Source organism: Mytilus galloprovincialis, chromosome 9 (assembly GCF_965363235.1).
Source record: "Mytilus galloprovincialis chromosome 9, xbMytGall1.hap1.1, whole genome shotgun sequence".
Lineage (NCBI taxonomy): Eukaryota > Metazoa > Mollusca > Bivalvia > Mytilida > Mytilidae > Mytilus > Mytilus galloprovincialis.
In genome coordinates, this window is record NC_134846.1 from 43,934,360 (window position 1) to 43,950,324 (window position 15,965).

The 15,965-nt window shown below is 31.2% G+C and overlaps 1 protein-coding gene across 3 annotated transcripts in view; it reads left to right on the plus strand.

The window, feature by feature from the left end:
- Positions 1-15,965, plus strand: part of LOC143045061 (nuclear factor NF-kappa-B p105 subunit-like) — a 64,851-nt gene that overhangs the window by 39,192 nt on the left and 9,694 nt on the right. For all 3 annotated transcript variants that reach the window (XM_076217353.1, XM_076217354.1, XM_076217352.1), the window contains exons 11-12: positions 11,616-11,684; positions 14,572-15,435. In XM_076217353.1, the coding sequence (XP_076073468.1) occupies positions 11,616-11,684; positions 14,572-15,435 (933 nt within the window). The remainder of the gene's footprint in view (positions 1-11,615; positions 11,685-14,571; positions 15,436-15,965) is intronic.

The window sequence follows — 15,965 nt, forward strand, 5'->3', positions numbered from 1 at the left end:
CAATTGCACAGTATTGCACAATAGCAAGAAATATCTAATTGCACAATATTGTGCAATAGCAAGAAATTTTCAATTGGAGTTATCTTTCTTTGTATAGAATAGTAGTTGATAATATATGTTGGAAATTTGCCAGACATGACTATGATGTCATTTTGTATTTTTATTTGCCAATAACTTTATGTAAATAACTTCATTGGAAATTTGCCAATATAAAATGTTGCTGATGAAGCTTTTTTTCCTTATCTTATCTAAAATGTTTTTAGATAATGTATGTTGGACATTTGCCAGACATGACTATGATGTCATTTTCTATTTTTATTTGCCAATAACTTTATGTAAATAACTTCATTGGAAATTTGCCAATATTAAATGTTACTGATGAAGTTTTTTTTTATTGTTTTATACAATAAACAATGTATATTCACTTTTACTACCAACCAATCTTTACCATTCAGTGATAACAAGCACTTTATTTTACATTTTAATATTTTATGATGTATTTAAAAGAGTAGTTATTGTTGCAAACTCTATTAGAAATTTGAATTGATATCAGTTTTGGAAAAAGGGAAACGGGGATGTGAAAAAAAAATGGGGGGGGGGTTAAATTTTTCTCATTTCAGATTTCATAAATAAAAAGAAAATTTCTTCAAACATTTTTTTTAGAGGATTAATATTCAATTAGTGAATTGCTCAAAGGCAAAAAAAAATTTTTGAAGTTCATTAGACCACATTCATTCTGTGTCAGAAACCTATGCTGTGTCAACTATTTAATTTTAGATTTAAATAAGTTTGAAGAAGAAATCTTTAATTGATTTGTAAAATCTTGACATTTGTTTTGTGTAAAAAAAAACCATGTAATGTCAAAAATTTGATCACAATCCAAATTCAGAGCTGTATCACGCTTGAATGTTTTGTCCATACTTGCCCCAACTGTTCAGGGTTCACCCTCTGCGGTCGTATAAAGCTGCGCCCTGCGGAGCACCTGGTTTGTCATATATTGTTTAATGAAGAAAATTATTACTCTTTCTATATGTTAAAATTCTCATTTTGTCTTCCAAAGCAGTTCATCTCAAATTTGAGAACACATTTATTTTTCACACCAAGGCAGGAGACCTATAACAGGATTCGCTAGATCATTGAACGCAGTTTTATCACCCATGATAATTTTTTCGTTGATTAAAGTTTCCCACTACGTCATGTATGTCTTGCTTCAGGTAGTGAAACTTATTCATAAAATTTGATTGGATGCACTGTAAATTGTATAAATATTTACTATGTCATATTTATGTCTATTAAGCCGTATTGTCAACAAAATTTTAAAAAGATATTTCCTTTAATCCAATGTAAAATAATATTTGATCAGGTATATTTCTATAGCTGAGTTTTCATATAAAATGATATAAACTGAAACAACATTTATGGAAATGATTTGATAAAAGAAACTTTGGTAAATGTTTCCTGATTTTTACCCCAAGAATAGTTCAGAATTTTTAGAAATTTATTAACGTACCAACTTCTTCAGACAAAAGTGACCTTAGGTGAATTTGTTTATTCTTTTTAAGTCCCTTTTGCTCTTATAGCTACTAATGTATCAAATTCATTATACAACCCTGTCTTTCAATATTTCTGTTAAATAATAATTATTCCTGAGTAAGGGAAATCCCCAAAAATTGCCTCAGATACTATTTCATCCATATTTTAAAAACATTTAAAGATTCTGAACAATTGAATGGTATCCAGCTTGTATATAAAAAAATATCTATTTTATATTCTTCAAACATGTTAAATGTCTTTTTGTTACTTTGGACTCAAAACAAAACAACAAAGTTTGACGGTACCACATGATGAAACATTTGCTACTATACAGCCTATTTTTCTACCTTCCTACACCCGACTATCTAAAAATACAACACAAGAGCATATGTGTTGCATGGAAAGTGGTTTCTGTTTTTAGAAGGATTGATAAACATTCTATTTATTCTATCAATCCAGTTCCATTCCAATTCAAAAATTCTAAAATGAAACTGGTTGACAACTGTTTGAACTGGTTTTCTAAACTTTTTTAAAATGCAACAGATTTGCTCTCAGATGATTTAAAATTGATTATAGATAAAATGGTGGATTTGTAAAGAAAATTACAGCTAACTAGCAGATACATTTTTAGATGAATTTGACAACTCTGAAATTATTAACACTTTTATTAGGTCAAATTTTCTCAGTAACTGTTGATAAATTTTAAAAGGTCTTATTTCTGTCTATAGAATCGTTGTAAGATGTACATGTCTGGTGGACTAGATTCCAGACATCAAAAGATTCATTGATTGACATAACAACATTTTCTTGTTTTATGTAGTAAGACCTTTATTACAAAGACTGTCAAAATGTTTTTATCAAAACTATTACGCTGGCATGACATTTCAGTGTTTACACCTATCTTATGTAACTTGTAGGACTATTTATTATGTTTGTCTTATTCGTCAAAAGTTGGGATGATACAGCCGCCAAAACAAAATGATCTCAAGATGTCTTCAGGAAACTTAGTTTTTACACAAAACAAGTAATATTCCACTTGTCAAACACAAGAGAAATACTTACCATACATTCAAATGTACCCTGAAGCACTTTTAAGATGTTTTTTTTAGCAAAAATCTTTTAAAAAAAAAGTTAGCCTTACTACACTCATTAGTATTACTTTAATTTATGTACTTACAGCCCCCCTTTTAAATTTCCTGGAACAGCCTCTGCTTTTAAAACTGTGCTCGAAAAAACTGATATGTGACATAAGAAAAAATCTGGGACTGAGGGTAATGATTGATTAGATAACCTGGATGCTTTGCCGTCTGCTTTGAAAACCATTTCCTGATCAGTAGTTGTAATATTTGACTTGAATTGTAAAACTCATGAAAGTTTCATACTATTTACCAATTATGATAGCTAAGGAAGGTTTAGAGCTAAAATTGAATATTCCTCAGATATATATTAAATAATATAAAAATATGGAAATGTGGTAGAATTTCCTTTTTATGCCCCGTCTACGATAGTAGTAGGGGCATTATGTTTTCTGGTCTGTGCGTCCGTTCGTCCGTCTGTTCGTTCGTCTGTTCGTTCGTCCGTTCGTCCGTCTGTCCCATGTCAGGTTAAAGTTTTTGGTCGAGGTAGTTTATGATGAAGTTATAGTTGCATCCATTTGTAACTTTACATACATAGTCATTATAATAGGGAATTTCTAAAAAGTACCTCAAATTTAGGTTTTGGTCCTCATTTCATGGTTCATTGAACATGAAAATGAGATTGTGTGAAACAGCTCTTTGCCAGGTTAAAGTTTTTGGTCGAGGTAGTTTATGATGAAGTTATAGTTGCATCCATTTGTAACTTTACATACATAGTCATTATGATAGGGAATTTCTAAAAAGTACCTCAAATTTAGTTTTTTATGCCCCATTTAGGGGCATTATGTTTTCTGGTCTGTGCGTCCGTTCGTCCGTTCGTTCGTCCGTTCGTCCGTTCGTCCGTCTGTCCCGCTTCAGGTTAAAGTTTTTGGTCGAGGTAGTTTTTGATGAAGTTGAAGTCCAATCAACTTGAAACTTAGTACACATGTTCCTTATGATATGATCTTTCTAATTTAAATGCCAAATTAGAGTTTTGACCCCAATTTTACGGTTCACTGATAGAAAATGATAGTGCAAATTTCAGGTTAAAGTTTTTGGCTTCAGGTTAAAGTTTTTGGTCAAGGTAGTTTTTGATGAAGTTGAAGTCCAATCAACTTGAAACTTAGTATACATGTGCCCTATGATATGATCTTTCTAATTTAAATGCCAAATTAGAGTTTTGACCCCAATTTTACGGTTCACTGAACATAGAAAATGATAGTGCAAATTTCAGGTTAAAGTTTTTGGCTTCAGGTTAAAGTTTTTGGTCAAGGTAGTTTTTGATGAAGTTGAAGTCCAATCAACTTGAAACTTAGTATACATGTGCCCTATGATATGATCTTTCTAATTTAAATGCCAAATTAGAGTTTTGACCCCAATTTTACGGTTCACTGAACATAGAAAATGATAGTGCAAATTTCAGGTTAAAGTTTTTGGTCAAGGTAGTTTTTGATGAAGTTGAAGTCCAATCAACTTGAAACTTAGTATACATGTGCCCTATGATATGATCTTTCTAATTTAAATGCCAAATTAGAGTTTTGACCCCCAATTTTACGGTTCACTGAACATAGAAAATGATAGTGCAAATTTCAGGTTAAAGTTTTTGGTCAAGGTAGTTTTTGATGAAGTTGAAGTCCAATCAACTTGAAACTTAGTATACATGTGCCCTATGATATGATCTTTCTAATTTAAATGCCAAATTAGAGTTTTGACCCCAATTTTACGGTTCACTGAACATAGAAAATGATAGTGCAAATTTCAGGTTAAAGTTTTTGGTCAAGGTAGTTTTTGATAAAGTAGAAGTCCAATCACTTTGAAACTTAGTATACATGTTTCCTTTGATAAGATCATTCTAATTTTAATGCCAAATTAGAGAATTTATTCCAATTTCACAGTCCTTTAAACATAGAAAATGATAGTGTGAGTGGGGCATCCGTGTACTGTGGACACATTCTTGTTGGTCCTCATTTCATGGTTCATTGAACATGAAAATGAGATTGTGTGAAACAGCTCTTTGCCAGGTTAAAGTTTTTGGTCGAGGTAGTTTATGATGAAGTTATAGTTGCATCCATTTGTAACTTTACATACATAGTCATTATGATAGGGAATTTCTAAAAAGTACCTCAAATTTAGTTTTTATGCCCCACCTACGATAGTAGAGGGGCATTATGTTTTCTGGTCTGTGCGTCCGTTCGTCCGTCTGTTCGTTCGTTCGTTCGTTCGTCTGTTCGTTCGTCCGTCTGTCCCGCTTCAGGTTAAAGTTTTTGGTCAAGGTAGTTTTTGATGAAGTTGAAGTCCAATCAACTTGAAACTTAGTACACATGTTCCTTATGATATGATCTTTCTAATTTAAATGCCAAATTAGAGTTTTGACCCCAATTTTACGGTTCACTGATAGAAAATGATAGTGCAAATTTCAGGTTAAAGTTTTTGGCTTCAGGTTAAAGTTTTTGGTCAAGGTAGTTTTTGATGAAGTTGAAGTCCAATCAACTTGAAACTTAGTATACATGTGCCCTATGATATGATCTTTCTAATTTAAATGCCAAATTAGAGTTTTGACCCCAATTTTACGGTTCACTGAACATAGAAAATGATAGTGCAAATTTCAGGTTAAAGTTTTTGGCTTCAGGTTAAAGTTTTTGGTCAAGGTAGTTTTTGATGAAGTTGAAGTCCAATCAACTTGAAACTTAGTATACATGTGCCCTATGATATGATCTTTCTAATTTAAATGCCAAATTAGAGTTTTGACCCCAATTTTACGGTTCACTGAACATAGAAAATGATAGTGCAAATTTCAGGTTAAAGTTTTTGGTCAAGGTAGTTTTTGATAAAGTAGAAGTCCAATCAACTTGAAACTTAGTATACATGTTCCCTTTGATAAGATCATTCTAATTTTAATGCCAAATTAGAGAATTTATTCCAATTTCACAGTCCTTTAAACATAGAAAATGATAGTGTGAGTGGGGCATCCGTGTACTGTGGACACATTCTTGTTTCTACCAGAGATGAATGACGTCAATATGATCAATTTAAGATCACTGTTGACCTTCAGCAATGGGAAAACCAACTCATACTGTACAGTACGTCAGCTATAAAATGACCTGACATGAAAAATGTGAAACAATTGAAACAGAAAAACAAATGGCCCAATATGATTTACAAAAAACAAATATGACAGACCTAAACCAATAATAACCACTGAATTACAAGCACATAAAGAATGTGGCGGGGTCAAGCAATTTTTTCTTGATTTTGGTAACAAACAATTTCATACATCTTTGAGTGTTCACACTTCACACTAATATTTGAACAATATACAATAACCTGACCTTCGTTTTTGACCATCCTCTAGCAATAAGATGTGGACACTTGCGATTGGCTGAATTATGGACAAATTATTGCTATAGGCAAAGTGTATTTTCACATGTAGTGGGATTATGACCTCTGTTGAGTGCATTAATACTTCAATGATTTTACATGAAGTAATTTTATTTTTGAAATTAATACTTACTGAGAGATACCAAGGACGTATAACTAACATATATAATATACGTCCTTGGAGATACTTATAAAAAATAAGGACTGGCAAATGTACCTAACTTTAAAGGTCAATTCTGAAAAAAAAAGTCTACTTATATTGGCTTATACTCTGGAAATCTTTTCTATGTTGGAACAATTGAAACTCATTACTAAAAAATATTTTATCTTATATATGTATTCACTTATTTTACTTCCTCCATTTATTATGCACTTAGAAGTGTATAGAAATATTTACAAGTTAGAGTAGTTGGTAGTATATCTAATAACAATAGGAAGATATACTTCTAGAATAAGTAAGGGTATGAAGAGGGGGGAGGCCTTCATCTCTGCATTCTTAATTCATTTTTCGCTCGTTATTCTTTATCTTTAGAAATAATGGCAATTCAAGTATATTTTGGACATTGTTTTTCTCAAATAAGGCTATTTTCACTCCATTATTCTCAATTCTTTAACTTTTTCTTAAATTCCCCATCCCTTTTATAATAATCAATTATTAATTTATTCTACGTTCTTCTATTCCCAATCCCCCCTTATAAAAATTAATTATTAATTTATTCTCTATTCTGTAAAACTCATTCACACCCTTTGACAAAGATTTAATATATTTTGAAAAAAAAGTGTCCTAAACCAATGTGTATCTCTTTTCTCAATAAGGATAGCTATAGAAGCTTCCAAATGACTTTTTCATCATATGACTTTTAATTTGTATTTTTATTTAAAAGTCGTAATTTATGATGAGGAATAATTTTAGATTTCCATCTGTTGTGTCCTGTTAAATTTAAATGCAAAGCACTTATATAATGATCTATTTATAGAAAAAAAACAAATTTTGTAAATTTTTATATCTAAAAATAGAAACTAATCCTAAAAGTTTCAGTAGTGAAGGGATGATGATGACACTCATAAATCAGAAGTTATGCAATATGAATTTTATGAATAACAAAATGGGGAAAGCCGTTTTATTAACAAAAAATAAAGCTTATAGTAATGAGAAGCGACTATATAAGAAACTTCTTTGATCAATGCAATAACAGGTTTGCTTGAAGAAGAAGCAATAAGAAGTGACTTCACCAAAACTTCTTGTATTCTACTGATTGATAAAGATAAGGTAATACTCTTATTTGGCCTTTGGGAATATATCTGACAATTGTAATCAAAAACAGTTAAAGGTGGATGGAAAATGCTCAAAACAACCCAGACCAAATTGTAGATTGTTAAATGGACCGCAATCTGTTCTAAACAAATTATTTTGCTCCCAACCAACTTTGCAACAGATTTGATTCAGCCCATCCCCCCCAAAAAAATTATGCAAGTATTAAAGTAAAATTATTCAAATTTTTCATAAAAATCATTTTGTCTGTTAAATCCATTATTCTAAAAGAAATGTTAAAACTACCAAAGGAATATTCAAATTCATAAAATTAAGACTAACTGCAGTCTAACAAACGTCACATCTTTAAAACTAAAGAATGGGCCACAAACAACCCCCCCCCCCCCCTCCACAAAAAATTTATGTGCTCCTGATATGAAATCTTCAACTGTTTCTGAGCTTAAGATATATAGTTAAAATATACATAAATACATACATGCATAAGTTATTTTTTCCCAGATTTATTATTCTATTCTATTACCCCCCTCCCCTTATTTCAACCCTCTTTTGATTGCATCAAAGAAAGAAACATAGCTTTAATGGTGTGACTGGTGTCTATGTTTTAAGGGGTCCAATTTATGTTTAATAACAAAAAAATAGATAGTCCAATTGTTTTGTGTTGTGACTTACAGTTTATACAAATCACTGTTTAAAATGGTAATCAGATTTTGACTCAACAGGGTCTTTTAACAGCTTTTAGTTCTTTCTATTTTTATTATGCCCCACCTACGATAGTAGGTGGGGCATTATGTTTTCTGGTCTGTGCCTCCGTTCGTCCGTTCGTTCGTTCATCCCACTTCAGGTTAAAGTTTTTGGTCAAGGTAGTTTTTGATGAAGCTGAAGTCCAATCAACTTGAAACTTAGTACACTGGTTGCTTATGATATGATCTTTCTAATTTTAAAGCCAAATTAGACTTTTGACCCCAATTTCACAGTCCACTGAACATAGAAATGAAAGTGCGAGTTTCAGGTTAAAGTTTTTAGTCAAGGTAGTTTTTGATGAAGTTGAAGACCAAACAACTTGAAACTTAGTACACATGTTCCATATGGTATGATCTTTCTAAATTTATTGCAAATTTAGATTTTTTTATCCAATTTCACGGTCCATTGGACATGGAAATTGATAGTGCGAGTGGGGCATCCATGTACTTAGGACACATTCTTGTTAAGTCCTTGTCCTTTATCAGTTTTCATTATTACAAATGTTATTTAACAGACAGGAGGTAAAACTGAGCTGCCAGGCAACATTTTGCTTCTACTGGTAAATGGCTATTGTTCATTTGAATTTTAAAAATGAATATGATTCACTGTAGTCAGAGATTTAAACTTTATTGTTTGTAATTTTACCATTGTATTTGATCAAATGACATTGCACATGATAAGAATTTAAAATACGGAAATGTAATGTTACATGAATATACATTTACCCCATGCAAAGACTTTAAGTAATTAAAAGCATTCAAAAATCAGGTCAAATAAAAAAAAAAAAAAATCCCCCAAAATTTGTTAAGGAGGAGATCTTAATTTGTGTTTGTATTTTTGGCTAAAATTGCAATTCATTTTACAGAAGTATTTGCTTTCTTTTATCAGAGTATAAAATTCTTGGTAGGGAGTAATTGAAAATCTAATAAAAATTTTGTGTCCTTAGAAACCATACCATGAACAAAACAGAATACTTTCTTAAATTTTAAATAATCACGGTATTGACATTTGAAAAATGTGTTTTATTTTCTTGAAATACCCGTAATCACGTTGTTGACCTTTTAAAATTGAATGTATTGATTTAAAAGTAAGTAAGTGAGGTACTTGTCATATAATCTGCAGATCATGAAGGGGATGCGTTATCACCCTTAAAAAAGATTTTTTATCAGTAAAAAAGATGTTTTTTCCTGGTCACAAGCTTAATTCAAGTATATTAGGTATGCAACTATGTATGTCCCATAAACAGTACAATTTTGATGGTTTTAAATCATAGTGAAATGACAGTGGCCAACAGGGTGGATAGGTTTAAGGGAACATGGGAATGAAGGGGTGGAAAGTAGGAGTCGGGGCCAGTTTAGGTTGCAGGAATATTGGAGATTGAGAGTAAATATTTAAGATTATACTTAAATAAAAATTGGCTTAAACATTTGATGTTAATTCCAGAAAATTATGTTAATTTTGTTGATAATATGAAAATTAAGATGGCATCTTTACCATGTTTACAATCTATAAAGAAGATAAGTTTCTTTTTCACAAGCATTGTAGTTGCACCTTTCATAATAAGCCAACGAAGAAGACTATTTGTAGCCTTTAAGTATATTTTTTTTTTGTCTTGTGCCATTGTAGAAAAAATCATATCTAATAAAAATTCAGAGTCCTACTGTAAGATATAAAGTTATCTAAACCTGGGACTATAATACTGAATTGGCTCCCGTCTAGACTAATTATATTTTTAGAACTGTGTGATTGACCCTTGTCTTCTAACGGAAAAATTGAAACTATATTGTTCCGATTCATTGGCCTTCTTATCCACCAGGATGTTACTAGGTTAACTACTATTAATATCTATACATACTGAAATATAGTTTACAATTAAAACCTTGAAATTTGGCTGTTTAAAATATCCAAATGAAAAAAAAGTACTTGGCATGCTTAAATATAGTAATAGTAATGTGCTGTCTAAGCTGTCAATTTTTATTCAAAAGGTAGAAAAGATGCTTGTTTAATTTAAAACTGTAATAAACACAAACTTATTTCTGAAGATGTATAATTTAAAAATGTATTCTGTTTGTATAATGAACTATGTTGTAATTAATATTGTGTATATAAATATGCTCCTGTTACGCAGTCTTCTGCGGCTGAGTTTTCTCTAATAAACTATTGCTAAATACATGCAATAATGTACTGTACAAAATTGGGGTTATAATCTTTAAAGCAATTAATTATTCTGGTATAAATGTCTTTTGTCCTATAATGCTGGCCCAAGCTTAGTGTTTTCTATTAAGTTAGAGGACTGCTACAATGTCACATTGTTTAGATAGGGTTTACAAATTAGATTGATTGATGGATGTTTAATACCACTTTCAGTAATATTGTTCTATTTCATGGCTTGCACTTTTTATTGGTTGAGGAAGCCAAAGAGGGCAAAAGTAAAAATGAATAGAGAAAAAAAAGGGTGCTTAAATATACAAAATGGAGAATAATTGGCAAAATGAAAAGAGAATAGAGAAAAATGGTGAAAAAAAAGGAATAAAGAAATTAAAGACCCCCCCCCCCCCCTTATTATCCAGACCAGATTAGTATGATGAACATGTTTGTAATTGACTTTTGGTCCAGCTTCTTGGTCACATTGGAATTACTTGGGAATTTTATCAATTTAGACAATCACTTTTTTATAGAATGTTTGCAAGTACAAATTTATCATTGCACACTTACTAACCTTTTGGTCTCAAATGATTTTTTGATAAAAATACCTATAACCTGATATTATATGGTACAATCATGATTAATGTGTGTGGTTTAAAAAAAAAGGGAATAATTAAATCACTGTCCTAAATATTCACAATATTCACCTGGCTTTACTAGGTGATTTTTATTTCTTCGTCAGTTTTACCTATCCTAATATACTTTTGAATAGGTAAGCCCTTTTAATCAAGATTTTACTTATGGACTTAAAAAAAAATATTGTAATAAAACTCCTACTTAATAGTAAACAGTGACACACAGTAATTTGTTTACATGTATGTACATTTAGTTATTAATTCATGGATGTCAAAATCTGCACATATGTAATTATGTGGTTTTGTTCGTGAAAACAAACCAGAGGTCAATGGCTTTTAATTCCGAAAAGTGACAATCTTTTCAATTTTATTTTTCCAATTGAAAACTTTGAATATTTTGGAGGTATTATTTTCGGTTTCTGTTATAAATCTTCACCTTATTATTACAGGTAAGTTATTGGCACAGGACCAAATATAGTACAAATGTATATTACTATCGAAATGACTTTGTCAAGGTAAATTACAGGTGTGTTGACAATGTTCACCTCAGCGAATCACTTCCTCGTTGTTATAAATGTCGAAGTTAGACAGATACGGGAAATTACCCAATCACTTTGAGTGTCGTCCATTTTTGAATCACTTGTAACAAACAAGAATGTTTTTGTGTCGAATGTCAAATACTAAAAAAAATGGAGTTATGCCAATACTAAAGTTGGAATTTATGTCAGAAAGAGTTTTGGAAATTGTGTCAAAGAGAACTTTATTGTGAGAACTTTTTTAATTGTTTATTTTCAGCAAATAATCCATTCAGCCAACAAAGTCAAGGAGGAAACCTCCCGATCACCGTCAACCAAGATACTATGGGTAAGTACGAAGAATAACTTGCTAAACGATAAAGTTGAATCAATTAAAATTGATTTGCACAAATATTTTATTTTTAAATTTTATTTCCTTGTGCATTTAATTTAAGTAAAGATTGACATTTAGTAAAATGAATGCATGTACAACATCACTGTTGTCATGGTTGCATATTCAAAGTGTAAAAATTGTGACTCTGGAAATACCAGTGCCATGTATCAAAAAGTTAAATATATTGATAATGATTGATAGACCATGCAGAATTTTAAAGTTCTCCTTGGTATTTAATAACTTTTAATATGCTAATAACTGATGAAATAATGGTATTGCCATTAAATATATAGGCTTACATTTAATTTCAATTTAATTATACATTTGTATTTATATGGCATTAAATGCATTTTTGTTCTCAAAATTTTAACAATCTGTATTGATTTATTCAGTTACAATTATACTGCTACCTCAATGGCCTTTAAAAGATACATGAAAGTTTATAATTTGCTCTTTTGAGTTTCATTTCCCATAAGATAAGGAGAGGACAGGGCTGCTTGTCATTTTTTTTATACCTCTACCCCTAGGCAAAGGAGGCCGTAAGTGACCCTAATTGACTGTCGTCTATAGTCCCAATAGTATTTTCACATTCTTCTTTCTATTTTAAATGTTATATCCCTTCCACATATTTCCTTTATGTTGCCTCTTGAGGTCTTCATGAGTTACAAAATTGCATTAAAAATTATAAAGATTTTTTAAGACTTATTACTAATTTCAAAGAAATGTTTATGAGTTTCTTTTAAACCAAAGCCATTTAATATTATTCATCCAATTTCTTGCAATTCGTACATGTTGCACTGTGTACTGATAATCTGTAGTGTATGGATTCTTCTATTAACTAAATTTGATGCAATCTAAAAATTAAGCCTGGCTGTCAGGTTGTTTGGTCTGAGAACGCAGTAATTTTGAAGGGCAATTCTTAAGAACGATAATTGCAAATTAGAAAATTATATTCTTCCTATTTCAATATGATTTTTACACTGCAGTGAACAATATTTAGGGCAAATGATATCAAGACTATTGAAAAAATTTACCAGCTCTAACTTAACATATGGACAAGTTTATGTTAAAGAAGGTCTTAATTCAGTTTGACAGCTTCATGTAGCCATTCAAAATTTTACCTTAATCATCTGGACCAAATCGCTACTTTACCTTAAAATTTGTGACCCAAATGTGTTTAACATTTAATTTACTCCCCCTATAGGAAGTAAACCACTAATTAATGGCCCCATTGCTTTCTATGTTAAATTCCTCAATTTCGAGTGGTCACAGCTCTTTTATCTTAAGTTCAAATAAAGTGACAATCATTGCATGTCAAAGCAACACCTTCTGGTGTCCTGTACTGAAAAAATCAACTTACCTTACATTGCATATAAGAAAGAACTGGTTCCCGGAACTTCGGATGTACCAAAACAGGTACTTCCGATCTGACAAAAAGGCAAAATGTACCCTCCTTTTTAAATTTCATGCCATTTTTTTATTATTCAAATTTATCAGTCAAAAATTGTTCTACAATGATCACCAGTCATGCAGCCTTCATTTGATACCAAAATTAATAAAATACTCTAAATATTTTGAAAGTTGTGTCCATGCGTAGGAACTATTTTGTGTTAAATATGTACTACTTTCTGGTATGTGCTTTCTGGCCGGGCCCGAATTAGTGGTGTTACACCTATACCCTACTATTTTATGCATAACATAGGGAAATCATTTGGACGATATATGGGAAAATAGTGCAAGTAATCCACTGCCTACACTACGACAATAAAAGATAAACAATGATAACTGTGTTCCCAGAATGTTTGTACTAATCACGGTTTGAGGTGAAACCAAAAAAAAAAACATTTTCAAAATAACTAAATGAAGTATACTCTGGTACAATTTGTAAAAAGGAGATATAGTTTAAATATCTTAAGCTAACAACCAAACATCATATTAACAAAAAGACAATTAGATATAATCTTCAACAATAGACAGTTTTCGTTTTTCAATTGATTAAGACTTGCCTATAAAGATTGGCTTTGAAATGAGAATAAATCTATATTACAAGTCTGAATTGATCTCCAATTTGATTTCATTTTTGAAAGAAGAAAAAAAGCAAGATGAAAGAAGAATTGAATTGTATAGGGAACTCATACCACGTTTTAACATAAAAAATTAGGGTCTGAAAAAGTTTGGAGGTTCAATAGAAATGGAGAAGTTCCTCATTTGAATTATTATTACCTGAAAGAAAATTATGGGTTTCAGTTCTCTATGGAATATCTCTTGTTCCTTTCCATATTATTTTCAGCAAACAGGTTTTTAAATAGATTTATATGATAACCATGTGATAAAAATAAACAATAGAAAAAATTACCTAGAAAAAAATTATGGAATGAAAATGTTTAAATTGTATTATATCCTTTGTTCCTGGTCGACCAATAATAAAAATATTGGATTCAGTATTCCTGTGTAAAAAGTGTGGTGATATATATAGGTAAACTTATTTATAGAAGTCACATGAATTCCGAGAAAACAACTCTTCCTTAATAAATACATGTTATCCTTGTTAAATTGTTTGTACGGGATCTGGTGATATTTAAAGGTATAGGAAGGGAAACTGGTTCAAATCACTTCAAAGTTCTATTCAATTATGAGATATGAAAAATCTCAGCCATTCAATTCTAATTAAAATTTTTGATTTTCAAATTTGCTTTTGGAAAAAAATGCCCCCATATATATGCTTCCTTTTCCCATAAAAGATCTACATAAAGAGGGTAGTTTGATAGAATGAAATTATTTATAATGAATATGGCCAAAGGTAATATAACACTAAGAAATTAAACCCTAATTTTACTTGTAGATACTACTCCTGTATCGAATGCACAACAGCAGCTGCAGCAGGCAATTAGAATGACAGCAACTCCAAATCGTCGTCCTAGACAAAGACAACAAACTGCTAGCACTAATGATTTAACCACAGACGGTGAAAGCCAATTGCCTACCCTTTTTTCCCAAGATATCTACATGCAAACCCAAGGCCCACCAATGATGCAGATGCCACAACAAGATATGAAACAAAATGTCTACCAGGACCCCAATCTAATGTATTTCCAGCAGTTTGCAGTTGGTAATCAACACATACCGTTTCAGCAGCTTCAACCCCGCGGATCACCCCAACAGCTGCAACCCCGTGGGTCACAACTTACTCCTCGAGGCACCGTCATAAAACAAGCTCCTCATCATTTTGGGGGGGATGGTAGAAGAGGCTATGACGAGACGGACAGTGTTCCATCGAAACAAATGGGGGGAGTGTGTTTTCCCCCTGTAGAACCTTATGGTCATCCAGGATTTTCCAAATCAGCATCTGATTCAGTATTATCAGGGAAAATGATGGATTACGGTAACGAAGGACTTGAACGAATTGCTCCATTTGAATGTCAGATGCCTCCCAATGACTTCACAACACGGGAGGATTCAAGACAAATAAAAACTGAAGACTACGGCATTGATATATTTCAAAAGGATGAAAAAATTGAAGACATTGTTGATGAAATGAAAGAAGAAGAAAAAAGTTTTAATGTACAAGAGGACTTGGTAGAAAATAAAGTTGAAAATATGGAAGATTCTGAGATGGCGGCTGATGAACAGAATAAACCAAATTTGGATATTAAAGAACAAAGTGAAAATGAAATATCTGTTAAATCTCAATTCCAGGATTTTAGTGGTATGTCCACATTTATGTTCTTTAATTTTGTTTTTAATATCATGTTTTGATATCTCTTTTAAATAAGAGTTATATATAGGATATAGAGAAGAAAAAAAACTTATAAAAGTTTGACTAGCTTAGGGGGATATAGGTGAAAATATGAAATAATTTCAAAGAAGTTCTGTGAGGTACTATAATTAACAAGTACCGGTATTAATCCTAGCAGATCTAGTGTAATTGAATTTCACCAACCATACCCTAGTGCATTTTCTGATTCCACTAGAATAGTCAATATACTTTACATTCAAAATATATGACGATTAATAACTTAAGACTGTTCATGTAAATTTAAGAAAATTATTAACCAAAAGATTATGAAAAATTAGAAAATTTCATTGATAATGATTCATTAACCACAAGGTCATTCCTTTAGTTTGTTGTGGGAGTAGATAAACTAGATAGATAAAAAAGTTATTGAATATAAGATATAGAATGTTTAATTTATTTATTAAACTGTTTACTTAAAGGGTGTTTAACGATTTTGACCA